At 42.6% G+C, this 14,425-nt stretch overlaps 1 protein-coding gene across 1 annotated transcript in view; it reads right to left on the reverse strand.

Annotated features, from left to right (window-relative positions):
• CCDC63 (coiled-coil domain containing 63) overlaps nt 1-14,425 on the reverse strand; it is a 48,787-nt gene that overhangs the window by 19,869 nt on the left and 14,493 nt on the right. The window contains exons 3-4 of the mRNA XM_027857361.1: nt 3,470-3,589; nt 665-846 (exon numbers count right to left, since the gene is read on the reverse strand). Of these exons, the coding sequence (XP_027713162.1) occupies nt 665-846; nt 3,470-3,589 (302 nt within the window). The remainder of the gene's footprint in view (nt 1-664; nt 847-3,469; nt 3,590-14,425) is intronic.

Raw genomic sequence — 14,425 nt, forward strand, 5'->3', positions numbered from 1 at the left:
GGATGGATGGATGGATAGATAGATATATAGATGGATGGATGGATAGAGAGATAGATAGATAGACAGATAGATAGATAGATAGATAGATAGATAGATAGATAGATGGATGGATGGATGGATAGAGAGATAGAGAGATAGATAGATAGATAGATAGATAGATAGATAGATAGATAGATAGATAGATAGATAGATGGATAGAGAGATAGATAGATAGATGGATGGATGGATAGAGAGATAGATAGATGGATGGATGGATAGAGAGATAGATAGATAGATGGATGGATGGATAGAGAGATAGATAGATAGATAGTTAGATAGATAGATAGATAGATGGATAGAGAGATAGGATCATTATAGTGTTTGGTACTAGAAGTATAGAGGGGAATTTTTCCCCTATGCAAATATATCTCTAATTTTTCCTATAGAACTCTATGGGGTTCTATTGGATTCTCTTTACAGAAATACTTTGTTCTAAAACCAACTTTGCCACTCAAAAAACATTCATTTGTAGGCAACACAAACCTTTCTACACAGAAGAGACAACCTCTGTATAACCAAAATGGAGGTGGATTTTTTTCCCTCTTGGTCCCAAGAGGGCGCCAGATTCTCAGCCAAGCCCTGCAAAGGCCCTCTCCCAGCCTGCCATTTTTCTCTCCCTGCTTACCGCTGGTTGTAAGCTTGTGTAGACTGTTCAACGGCCACATGCATCGTTTTCTTCTGCATCACAAGCTGCCGACGGAGCTGCCGGTAGACGTGGTCATACGCTGCCTTCTCAAACCGCAGATCTTCTATGTCATGCCGGAGCTTGGAATTGGTGGTCAGCATCGTGTCAAAGTGGACAGTGACCTGCCCAAGAGACTACCTGTCAGGGTTTAGTGGGAAAAGGGAGCAACGGCTCTGCATGAAAACATGATGCGTGACTCTCAAGTAGTCCAGTTTCTCTGCCTCCAAGTCTAAGTCTAAGGCTCTTTCCCCTACATCAGCTGCCTCTTATGCAAGAAGTTTAAAGACACTCCCTTTCCTCCCCTTTGGAAACTGGAGTTAGGATCTCACGATCACTCTGTCCTAAGAAGTGTTCCGGTCTTTCTGATCGTAACCATGGCTCCATTCTTGGAATCCCTGAATCTCCCAGTGGCCGTACACCCTGGAACTGAAAAAGAATTTCCTTTCCATCTCCCCCAGCATGTGGTCACTCAGCATTTGCTTAGAGATTATAGTGAGGGAATAGCTGATCCTTCCCCAGGCAGGCCAGTCCACTTTGTCACAGCTCTCATTGCTGGGAAGTTTTTCTTATTCTCACTCTTAAACTGACCTCTTGGTAACTTTCACCTATGGCTGCTAGTTTTAACTTGGTGGAAGGAAGGAAGCAAAATCTTCTTTCACATGCTAACCTTTGGGACTCTTCAAGTGCTTGAAGAGAACCCTCATGCCCCCACCCACCAACTCACCCAGACCCCCAGGCTTCTCTATTTTCTAAGCTAAATAATACTACTTCCTTCTACTGATACTCCATGTGGAACGATCAGGAGTCTCTTCCCCATCCTCATTGCTCTCCTCTGGACACACTCCAGCTTATAAATGTCCTTTCCTCATGTGTGGGGCTAATTAGCTCATTCCTTGTGCCGATGGAAGAAGAGAAGGTGCCCTGCTCAGGTAGGATTGTGGATTTATTTTTAGGGATCAGAACCATGATTGAATTGGTATAGGGGATTTCCAAGGAGAAAGCCCCCTCAACCATTGAAGACTGGCCCCTACTCTGAAGCTTAAAGGCTTAGAGAATTGACTGAGGCGTTGAGAAGTTAAATTTTTTGTTTCTCTTAACAGTGAATAGCAGTTTAAAAAAGAAAAAACAAAAACAACAATGTTTTGCTTCAAAATGTGCTCCATTGCCAGAGTCATCCTGTGAAGAATACTCGGCACTTTTCAAAAGATATTCACAGAGAGCAATTCATTTGTTCCTCACAACACACACCTAGGAGATAGATAGATTAAAGACAGTACTGCATGGAAGAGTGCCCAGGAGACCTGAGTTCTCCTTTTGGGCTAGTCATTAACAGCTTACATTCCTCCCTGTAGGGAGGAGGAAAAACAACCACAGGGACATAGAATGTCCATACAAAATAGGTGCCTTGGGGGCAGCTAAGTGGCACAGTGGATAGAGCTCCAGCCTTGGAGTCAAGAGGACCTGAGTTCAAATCTTGCCTCAAACACTTGACACTTACTAGCTGTGTGACCCTGGGCAAGTCACTTAACCCCAATTGCCACCAAAAAACAAAACCAAACAAAAAATAGGCACCTTGTGATGTCAAGGGGTGAGATGGGGAAAATGATAACTGGAAAATGGAAGGTAGGTCCTACCTGAGATGCACTTTAAAAAGCACTAAGGATCGTGGTGTATCTTCTTTAAACACCCAGAGAGCCCCTGGCTCATTCTCTTTACCCTCTGCTAAAGTGGGGTCCCAGGAAAGGACCTGGTTTTTGTTGTTCAGTCATGTCCAATTCTTCATGACCCCATTTGGGGTTTTCTTGGCAAAGATGCTGCAGTTGTTTTCCATTTCCTTCTCCAGCTCATTTTACAGATAAGGAAACTGAGGCAAACAGAGTGAAGTGGCTTGCCCAGCGTCACATAGCTAGTAAGTGTCAGAGGTCGGATTTGAACTCAGGAAGATTGAGTCTTCCTGATTCTAGGAATGATGCTCTATGCACTACGGCGCCACCTAGCTGCCCCATACAAGTCAGTTATCCCCCAGTGGGCATTTTCCAGTGTGTTCCTTCTCCAAAAGGGAGCTGCATTTTAAGCCTCATAGATCTCTGGGAAATAAAAGGCATTGTACCTTGGGAGAGAGAGAGTTATATTTTGGGTGCCAGGGAGAGAGTAGGAGCATTATTTAGGGGGAACTCAGGGCAATTCTAGGGATTCCTCATGCATCATCCTTCCCTGGGCAAGAAGCAACCAATGTGAGATGAAAGGTCACAAAGAAAGTCATTTCCCCACAGAGCATTAGGACTCAACCCCAGGATCCCCAAACATTAATAGCCCAGTGTCTATTTCTACAAGCTTCTCCCTCTTCCCCAGAAGCCCTCGGGGGGTCAAATTATAACTTGGCTTTCCTAAGCACTTTAAGGTTAACAATGGTTGTCCCTCTTCACAGCCCTGTAAGTGGGAAATATGAATATGATCACCCCCACCTTACAAATGAAAACATGAGGCTCAGCCTGGTCACAGGATCGTAGGATCCCAGGTCTAGAGCTCAGACTCCAGAAGCCATAGGCTCTAATCCCCTCACTTTTATAGACTCCCATAGACACAAGGACTTGACCACAGTCACAGAAGTAGTAACTATTACAGGTAGAATTTGAACTCAGGTCTTCTGACTGCCCAAGTGCAGCTTTTTTCTCATCATATCCCATTATGCCCATTGCAAGGGAAAGGGGTGGTTTGGATAGCGAGGCCAACAACGCCACTTACCAGATTCAAATGGGTCTCCAGAATAGAAATTTGCTTTCGTAACTTCCGGGGGTTTTGGGTTTCTTGTATTTTCACCAAGATCCGTTTTTGTCTCAAGATTTTGTTTTCTATGTCCATTATCTTGGAGTGGGGGGAGGGGAAAAGGGAGGAAGAAAAGAAATCTAGCTGTATTGATGCCCACGAAAATTTTGCCCACCTTTTTCTTTGATACTTAGCCACCCGTGATTTGTTTCCCATGATAATGACACTTAATGGGGAGTGACTCCCCCTTCACCGATGCAGATCTCGTGACTTGGAGGTGACTTTTAAGAGCTGCTATGGCAGCAAAACATACCACATCACCCTCCAGCCTCCAGCAAACCTGGTGATGAACCTCTGTAAATCTAGGTGGGCTGGTCTTAGACAGTTAACACACACACACACACACACACACACACACACACACAATCAACAATCAAGCCATTGACAGTAATAATAATGATGATAATATCTTACATTTCCATGATGCTTTGATGTTTCCAAAGCACTTTTCATACATTATCTCAATTGACACAACAACCCTGTAAAGGTTATTAGGGTTATTTTACAGATTTCCCTCCCCTCTCCCCAGATTTCACAGATTGAGATTTACGTGTAGATGTACATTGTACTTATGAGGAAACTGAGGCTGTGAGCAATAAAATGACTTGCCTAGGTTTATACAGCTAGTAGATGTCTGAGGTTGGATTTGAACTCAGGTCTTCCTGACTCTGAGTCCAACATTATCTGCTATGCCACTGAGCTGCCTCTGAGCATTTATTATGTTCCAGGCATGGCATAGCAGAGAGCTTAACTGAGAATTAGACAGTTCAACTGGGTTAAAGTTGGATCTAGGACACTTCCTAGCAAGTCATGTTAACCCCTCAAGGACCCCCGGCAATTCTAAGACTTTCCCATCCAAAGCAGTTGCTATTCTGCCATAGTTAAAGGAGATTCAATTTGGGAGCTCTCCACAAATAAAATCCCAGGGAAGGAAGGAAAAAAGGAAGGAAGGAGAAAGAATGAAAGAAAGAAAGAAAAAGAAAGGAAGGAGAAAGAAGGAAAGAAAGGAAGGAAGAAGGAGGAAGGAAGGAAAAAAGGAAGGAAAGAAAGAAAAGAGAGAAAGAAAAGAGAGAAAGAAAGAAAGAAAGAAAAGAGAGAAAGAAAGAAAGAAAGAAAGAAAGAAAAGAAAGAAAGAAAGAAAGAAAGAAAGAAAGAAAGAAAGAAAGAAAGAAAGAAAGAAAGAAAGAAAGAAAGAAAGAAAGAAAGAAAGAAAGAAAGAAAGAAAGAAAGAAAAAGAAAATTGTTCCAGGCAGTGGAGATACAAAGACAAGAGTGAACTAGGAAATTGTACAGGCCACATCGCATTGCAAACAAGGAATTACATGGGGGCATTCACTAAGAAGATGCCAAACAAGAAAAGTATGATAAGAAAAAATAGTAGGATGCTCAGGAAAACTAATGGATAGCTTGTGGGCCCCATGGGCATCTATGCCATGTCAAGAAAATTTGAAAAAGGCCCCCAGCATCAGGTAGATCCCTCCTGTGGAGAATTAATGGGAAGCATAATCTGCATGGGTCCTTGGAGAAAACTCCCACATTGATGAGGTTACAGATCCATTGGAGTCAAGGAATGTTGTTTCTGTGTCTTATTTCCTCTAATCAATTATAATTATTAATAGTAATAGTTAGAATTTATATAGCCCTTACTATGTACCAGGCACTATGCTAAGCATTTTATAAATATCTCATTTAATTCTCACAACAACCATGGGATGTGGTACTATTATTATCCCCACTTTACAGATGAGGAAACTGAGGCAGAGCTGATGTGACTTGCCCAGGGTCACATAGCTATCAGGCGTCTGAGGGTAGATTTGAACTCAAGTCTTCCTGACTCTAGGTCCAGCATTCTATTTTCTGTGCCACCTAGCCACCTTCAAATTTGCATTCAGTGAAAAACTAAAAATAATCCCTGCCCTCAAGGAGCTCATATTCTCATGGGAAGACAAAATGTGAATAACTAGGTACATATAAGATCTGTACAGAGTAGATAGAAGGTTGTCCCAGAGGGAAGGTGATAGCAGTAGGAAAGAGGGGTAAGGCCTCCTGCAGAGCGTGGGATTTGAACTGAATCTTAAAGGAAGCCAGGAAGGGGAGGTCAGGGGGAAGAGGGGAGAGAAGACACCACCAATGCAAAAACATAGTCAAAAGATGGAAAGTTCTGTTGGAGGAACAGCAAGGAGTCCAGAATAGCTGATCATAGAATGTGGGCCAGATAGGGGCCAGATAGGGAAGGACCGCAAATGCCAAAAGAGGATTATATTTGATCCTGTAGGTATTAGGGAGATGCTAGAGCTGACTGGGTAGGGCAGTGACATGGTCAGACCTAGCTTTAGGAAAACCATTTGGAAGTGAGAGATAGATTAGAGTGGGGAGAGAGTTGAGGCAGGGAGACGAGTCAGCAGGATATTCCAATAGTCGGAACATGTGGTGATGAGAGCCTGTACCAGGGTAACGAAACTGCCACCACCTCTTACACTGCCAGAGGAGAGGAGGGAGCATTTATGAGATATGTACTCCAGATAGAAACGGTGAGATTTGGCAACAGATTAGATATGTGGGGTGCATGTGAGTGAGGAGTCAAAAATAAAACCGAGGTTGCAAGCCTGAGTGACTAAGAGGATGGTTGTACCTTAATGGTGATAGAAAAGTTAGGAAGAGAGAAGGTTAGGGGGTGGGAAGCAGAAAATTGGGGGGAGAGATAGATAATGAGTTCTGTTGTAGACATGTTGATTTTGAGATGCCTACAGGGCATTTGATTCTAGATGTTGAAAAGGCAGTTGGTGATGAGAGACTAGACCTCAGGAGAGAGATGAAATCTGGATATATAGACTAGGGAATCATCTACCCAGGTGGTGAAGGGAGAGGGGAAGGGGAAATGAGATCACCAAGCAAGATAACATAAAGGAAGAAGAAAAAAGGGTCCAGGATAGAGCATTGGAGGACACCCATAGTTAGCAGGAGAAATCTGGATGAAGATCCAACAAAGGAGAATGAGAAATGGCCAGATAGGAGAATCAGGAGAGGAATGAAAATGGCGAGAGGAAAAAGAGATCATTATAAACAGTGTCAAAGGCTACCAAGAGGTCAAGAAGATTGAGAAAAGGCCATTAGGTTTGGCAATTAAGAGATCGTTGGTAACTTTGGAGAGGGTAGAATGACGAAGCTGGGAGCCAGATTGCAGAGGGTTTAGAAGAGAGTGAGAGGAAATATAGAGAAGATAACCTTCCTAACGAGTTGAGCCTCATCAGACAATAGGCACAGGGGAATGGTCAGATCAAGAGGAAGGTTTTTTTTAAAGATGGTGGAGATATAGACATGTCTATATCTATTTAGAGAGAGAGAAAAGAACCAGTAGATAAGGAGATATGGAAGAACAGAGAGAGAGAGAGAGAGAGAGAGAGAGAGAGAGAGAGAGAGAGAGAATGATTGAGGGAGAGATTTGTTGAAGAAAATAGGAGGGAGTGGGATCCAGGGTGCACGTGAAGAAATTTTCCTTGGCAAGGAGAAAAATCGCCTCTTTATCGTAGCCAGGACTGAAAGAGGAGATGGTGGCAGACGTCTGAGTGATTTGAGATGAGTAGGAGGAAAGAAGAGCTAGCTCTTGGTGAAAGAGGGCAATTTTTTTCATTAAAGTATAAGGTGAAGTCCTCAGCCTAGAGGGTGGAGGGTGGGTGGAATACTTCAGAGACAAAAAGGTTTGGAATAGACTCTGTGCTGATTGGAATAGTGAATTGACTTTGGAAGGGGTAAGAGGATTGCCGTGCTATGGTGAAGGCGGGGCTGATAATATATAACATGCTTTTGGTTGGACCTAATCCGCACAGTTTTTGTTGCTTTTTTCAGCAGCAAATAAAGGCAAAGGAGGCCGATGGCAGCAGTAACCCAGGGATGAGTTTTGAGAAGGTGTAATAGGCAAGATAAGGCACTGGAGTAAGAATTCCAGGCTCACAGATACACAGTTGGGAAGGACATTCAAGGTCATCTAGACAGCCCCCTGCCTCCTTATTTTACAGGGGAGGAAACAAAGGCCCAAAGAGGTGAAGGGACTTCCCTAAGACCACAGTTGGTCAGTCAACAAGCAAACAGCTATGTACAAAGAAGCTATATACAGAAAAATCGGAAATAACTAGCAGAGGGAAGGCACTAGAATTAAGAGGGATTGAGAGAAGCTTCCTAGAAAACGTGGAATTTTAGCTGGGACTTGAAGGAAGCCAGGAAGGCTGAGAAGGAGTAGTCAGAAAGAGAAGGAGAGAGAGGGATGTCCCAAAAACCTAGAGAAGAGAGTATCAAAGAGGAGAGAGTGATAGACAGTGCCAAAGGCTGCAGAGAGGGCAAAGAGAGTGAGGATTGAGGAAAGGCTGTTGGATCAGGCAACAAAGAGATCTTTGGTAACTTTGAATACAGCAGTTTTGGTGGAATGATGAGGTCAGAAGCCAGGATGTAGCAGAGAGTGGCAAGGGTAGAATTTGAACTCAGGCCCTCTGCCTCCAAATCTTTTCCCCACTCATCCTGATGCAGCAAGATGTGTGATTCCAAGAGAGTAGCAGCAGTGCTGAGGAGGCCACATCAGGCACAGAATCACAAAATGAGAAGCAAGATTAGAGGTAAAGAAAGATTAAGAAGGAGAATATAAAATCATAGCAGAGAATATACTTTCCTTAACTATATATATAGTCATGTGGCCAATTAAGAGATTCTAGCAGCTGTATTAGGGCAGAGCGATTCAGGTTTGTATTCAGTTGTTAAAAGACTCTGGAAGTCACCTAATCCAATCTGTACTGGAAGGAGGATTCTCCCTCTCCCACCTCCTCAATGTGTGGTCATCTTTCCTCTGCTTGAAGACCTCTAAGGAAAGGCTTAGGGACAAGCGACATAATGGAAAAAGAATAGGAAAGGGGACAGCCCAACATGACCATTAATTGTATTGTTGTTTAAACAAAATCAACCTCAAATCGATTCAACAAACATTCATTCAGAGCCAGGCACTGGGCTCCAGACTGGGACCGTGAAGATTAACAAGAACTATTAGTTCTTGTCCTCAGATACAAGGTAGAAAGTGAGGAGAAGGAAAAAGACCCTCAGAGTGCTCTGGGGATGTTTGAGGATGGAGGGCTTCAGAGATCATCAGGAAATGCATTAGAGAGATGGTTCCTGAGCTGAGCCTTGAAGGATGAGAACAATGTAAGCTTTCCTCCATTAGAATACGAGCCTATGACCTCTCTTCCATCTAGTCTCCCTCTTGTCTCTTCTCCCTGCCCTTCTCTCTCCCTCTCCCTCTCCCCTCCTTGTCTCTGTCTCTGTCTCTCTCCCTTCTCTATCTCTGTTCTTTATGTCTCTCTCTGTCACCCTTCTCTGTCTCTCCTCTCTCTGTCTCTGGCTCTGCCTGTCTGTTTCTCTTTCTCTCTCTCCCTTCTGTCTTTCCTCTCTCTGTCTCTGTCTCTCTGACTGTCTTTCTCTCCCTTTCTCTATCTCTCTCTGTCTCTGTCTCTCTCGCTCTCTCATTCTCTCTGTCTCTCTCTCTCTGTCTGTCTTTCTCTCTCTCCCTTCTCTGTCTCTCCTCTCTCTGTCTCTGTCTGTCTCGCTCTCTCATTCTCTCTGTCTCTCTCTCTGTCTCTCCTCTCTGTCTCTGTCTCTCTGTCTGTCTGTCTCTCTCCCCCTTTCTCTGTCTCTGTTCTGTCTCTATCTCTGTCTGTCTGTCTCTTTCTCTCCCACCCTTCTCTGTCTCTTCTCTCTCTATCTCTGTCTCTGTCTCTCTGACTGTCTTTCTCCCCCTTTCTCTATCTCTGCTGTCTGTCTCTGTCTGTCTGTCTCTCTCATTCTCTCTGTTTCTCTGTCTGCCTCTCTCTGTCTTTCTCTCTCTCCCCTCTCTCTCTCCTCTCTCTCTCTCTGTCTTTCTCTCTCTCCCCTCTCTGTCTCTCCTCTCTCTGTCTCTGTCTGACTGTCTCATCATAGGATCATAGATCTAGAGCTGGAAAAGAACTCAGAAACCTTCCAGCCCAACCCCCTCATTTTACAGATGAGGAAACTGAGGCCCAAGGAGGCTAAGTGACTTGCCCAAGAACACATAAGTATTCATAGTAAGTGTCAGAGGAAAAATAGGAACCCAGCCCTTGGACACCAGAGTCAGTGCTCCTCCATCTCTGTCAATAAGCCAATTCCTTCCTGTCCTCAACTATGAAACGGGGCCAGGATCCACCATTTGATTAAAAAAAAATCTGCTAGGAAAATTGGGCAGTGGTATGAAAAAAAATAGATTTAGACCAACACCTCACACCACATACGAAGATAAGCTCCAAATGGATGTGTGACTTAGATATAAATGGTCACATCATAAACAAATTAGAGAAGTGTGGAAAAAATAACCTCTCAGATCGTTGGATAGAAAAAAAGTTCATGACCAGGCAAAGGACAGAGAACCTCACAGAAGATAAAATGGATAATTTTATTACGTAAAAGTAACAAGATTTTTTTGCAAAAATCAAATAAAGCTATAATTAAAAGGGAAACAATTAACTGGAGGAAAATACCTTTGCAGCAAGTTTCTCTAACAAATGCCTTATTTCATAAGTATATATGTATATATACATGTACACATACATATATAAATACATACATATGTGTATATATATACATATATGTATATAAATATGCACACATCTATATCATATATATGTGTGAAATTGACTCAAATTTATAAGAATAAGAGCCATTTCCCAATTGATAAATGCCTAAGGATATGAACAGGCAGTCCTCAAGAGACAAAACCAAGGCTATCTGTATAAAATGTTCCAAATCACTAATAATTAAAGAAACACAAATTAAAGTGATTCTGAGATTCTACCTCACTCCCAACAGGTTGGCAAAGATGACAAATGTTGGAGGGGCTATGGAACATTAGGCACATGGATGCACTGTTGCTGGACCTGGGAATGGGTACAACCATTCTACAAAGCAATTTGGATTTATACATGAAAAGCTACTAAACTATGAATGTGTTTTCACTAAGCTATATCACTGCTAGGCTAATACTCAAAAGAGATCAAAGAAATATGAAAAGGTCCTATAAGTGCAAAAATATTTATAGCAGTTCTTTTTGTAATGGCAAAACATCTGGAAATTAATGGGAAGCCTAATGTTTGAGGAATGGTTGAATAAATTATCATAAGTGAGTATGATGGTTATAAAAGATGGTAAAGGGGATGGTTTCAAAGAGACATGGAAATAAATTTTAAAAAACAAAAACAGGGGCATCTAAGTGGCGCAGTGGATAGAGCACTGGCCCTGGAGTCAAGAGGACCTGAATTCAAATCTGGCATCAGACACATAACACTTACTAGCTGTGTGACCCTGGGCAGGTCACTTAACCCCATTGCCTAACAAACAAACAAACAAGCAAACAAACAAAAACAAAGACACATGAGAAGACTTGTATGTACTGATATAGAGTGAAATAAACTAAACCAGGGGAAAACTTAAACTATAATCAGTTCTGCTATAACATGACATACATTCCTCAAAAGTGCAACAAGAGGCAATATAATAAAAACCACAGGCTTAGTGGGGAAATGGAATTAGGGGCACAATACTAAAACATTTAGCCAGTGACACATTAAAAAAAAAAAAAGATAGGAACCCCAAGTCTCTCCCCAGTCCAGTCCATCCTCCATTTAGCCACCAAAGTGGTTTTCCTAAAACGCAAGACTGATCATGTCAGTACGCTGCAGTGGCTCTCTATCACCTCCAGGATCAAATACAAAATGTTGTTTGGCATTCAAAGCCCTTCATAACCTGCCCCCTCTACCTATCCAGGATTCTTACACCTTACTCCCCACCATATAGTCTTCCATTCAGTGATACTGGCCTCCTGGCTATTTCATAAACATCTCTTGGCTCTGGGCACTTTCTCTGTCTATCCCTCATGCCTGGAATGCTCTCCCTCCTCAGCTCTGACTACCGACCTCCCTGCTTCCTTTAAGACCCACCTAAAACCCTACCTCCTCCAGGAAGACTTCCCCAACCCCTCTTAACTCCAGTGCCTTCCCTCTGTTGATTATTTCCTATTTCTGTTGTATATAGCTTGTTTTCTATATATTTATTTGTATGTTGTTTCCCCCATTAGATTGTAAGCTCCTTGAGGGCAGGGACTATCTTTTGCTTCTTTTTGTATCCCCAGTGCTTAGCATAGTGTCTGGCACATTGTTGTTCAGTTCGGTCATGTCTGACTCTTTGTGACCCAGTGGACCACATAGTCCATGGCATTTTCTTGGCAAAGAAACTGGATGGTTTGCCATTTTCTTCTCCAGTGGATTAAGACAATCAAAGATTAAGTGATTTGCCCAGGGTCTCACAGATAGTAAGTATATGAGGTAGAATTTGAACTCAAATCTTCCTGATTCCAGACCCAGTGTTCCCCACCTCAGTTCATCACCTGCCCCTTAATCCCTTCCCCCAACACACATACACACCTTTTTAGTCTTCTGTGCCACCTAGCTGTCTCTCAAAGAAAAGGGACATATTGTGAGAAGAAAATTTTTATGATGAACAGAAAACAGACCTCTCATTCTGGGGCTGCCATGGATCAGCCAGAAAGTGTCCAGAAAAGGGCTACCAGAACAGTCAATTTCATTTATTCATTTATTAAACACCTACTATGTTCCAAACACAGTGTTAAGCACTGGGGATACAAAGAAAGGCCCCCAAAAAATCATGGGGAAGGACCTTGAGTTTTTACAAAGATTGAATGAAGGAAATGGCGATGTCTAATGTAGAAAAGAGCCAATGTGGATGGGAATAATGGATGTGAGAGCCATCCTCAAGTATTTGAAAGGCTGACATTTGGAAGAGGGATGCAACTAGCTCTATTGTCCAGAGAATGGAATCAGGAGGAATAGGTAGGAGCTGTACAAAGGCAAACTTAGGCTCATCGGAAAGGAGAGCTTGCTAACAATTATGACTGTCCAGCAGTGGGATGGGCCTCCTGGGCAGGGAGTGGGCTCTCCCATGGTAAGAAGTCTTTAAGTCAGTGTTAGAGAGGCAGCATGGTATAGCAGAAAGGAGTCAGAAGACTTGGGTTGGAATCTCAGCTTTGCTACATTGGGCTTCTCCTTTCTGGGACTCAGTTTCCTCATCTGTAAAATAGGGATGAGATAACTTCTAAGGTCCTTTCTAGGGCTGCATCTCTAAGCCTCTTTTTTTTATTTGTTTTTTGTTTTTTTGCTAGGCAATGGGGTTGTGACTTGCCTAGGGTCGCACAGCTACTAAGTGTTAAGTGTCTGAGGCTGGATTTGAACTCAGGTCCTCCTGATTCCAGGGCCAGTGCTCTATCCACTGTGCCACCCAGTTGCCCCCATCTCGGAGCCTCTTAAGGCTGAATAGATACACTGGTGGCAATGATGTCACCTGGGATTCCTTCTGACTCTGAGACGCTGTGAAAGGATGTGGTTATAAACTCAGGAATGCAGAATAGCTGATAGGCTGGGAATGAGGCTAGAGAAGACAATGTAAGAGAAAAAGGGCCTCAAAGACAATTCCACAGGGAATGATAACTCCAGGCAGAGAGCTGTAACTAGCATTTTTCACATCAAGGTAAGCTTCACAAAACACCCTTAGGGTCAAATTATCTCTTAGAGACAAATTCATTTGTGGGGGGAAGAAGACAGAAAACCCAGAACACTAGGAGGGTAAGAGCCTAGAGGAAACGATATATCTGGGAGACTACAATTTTTCTAATTAGTCTTGCTGACTAGGTGCTAAACTGATCGGTTTCTACCTTGTTAGAGGAGTATAAGTATAAGGATTGTCAGCATCCCCCATAAATGTCAGTGCCCTAAGGCATAGACCCAGTTTCGTCACCTTAGTTATAACTCCATCATCTGCTTTCCAATAGCCTAAGGGAGATGCAGACCCTGAGTCTACTCATCTATGATTATTCTAAGCACAAGTCTATGGAGTTGTAGCATCAAGTGAAAGTCTTGACTTGGTTACTATGGTTTTTCTAGAATATGAGGGCTAGAAAGGGCTTTAGAGATCGCTTAGCCTAGGGATCCTTAACCTTTTTGTGTCCTGGACCCCTTTGGCAATCTGGTGAAGCCTGTTCTCAGAATCATATTTTTAAATGCATAAAATAAAATATACAAGGGTACAAAGGAAACCAATTATATTGAATGCAATGATCAAAATATACTTCTTTAAAGACCTCAGGACCAAAGGTTTACAATCTTTGAGGGAAGAGTATTCCAGGTAGAGAGAGCAGATAAACAAAAATACCGAGGCAGGAAGGACCAGAGCATGGAGAAATATGGAGAATGTGTGGAAAAGTATGAGGTCAGAAATACTGACTGTGGCAAGATTCTGGAGGGTCTGGAATGCCATGCTAGGAGCTTGAACTTTATTCTTCAAGTTATTCAATGTCCTTCTTTCAACTTATGTGGAGAAAAAACCTTTTGTTTATTTGTTTTGGAGAGAGTAGAAAGTATGTCAGCTTTTATTTCAACCTGGATGGCGTGGGGAGAGGGGGGCAGGGTTAATGAACAAATACAGAAACAAGGCACTCAAAGAGTTCATCAGTCCCAACCCCCAAAGGAGATAGATAGATAGATAGACACATAGATAGATAGATAGATAGATAGATAGATAGGCAAAAGGATGGTTAGATAGACAATAGATAAATGGATTGATAGATGATGGAGAGATCGATGATAGGTGACTTGAAGGATAGATAGATGATTAGATAGGCAGATGAATAGATAGATGTATAGATGGATAGATAGATGATGGATGGATGGATGAATAGATTAATGGACAGATAGACAGATAGATGGATGGGTGGATGGATGGATGGATGGATGGATGGATGGATGGATGGATGGATGG

The sequence above is a fragment of the Vombatus ursinus genome, unplaced genomic scaffold (genome assembly GCF_900497805.2).
Source record: "Vombatus ursinus unplaced genomic scaffold, bare-nosed wombat genome assembly UNPS02012122.1, whole genome shotgun sequence".
NCBI classification, from domain to species: Eukaryota; Metazoa; Chordata; class Mammalia; order Diprotodontia; family Vombatidae; genus Vombatus; species Vombatus ursinus.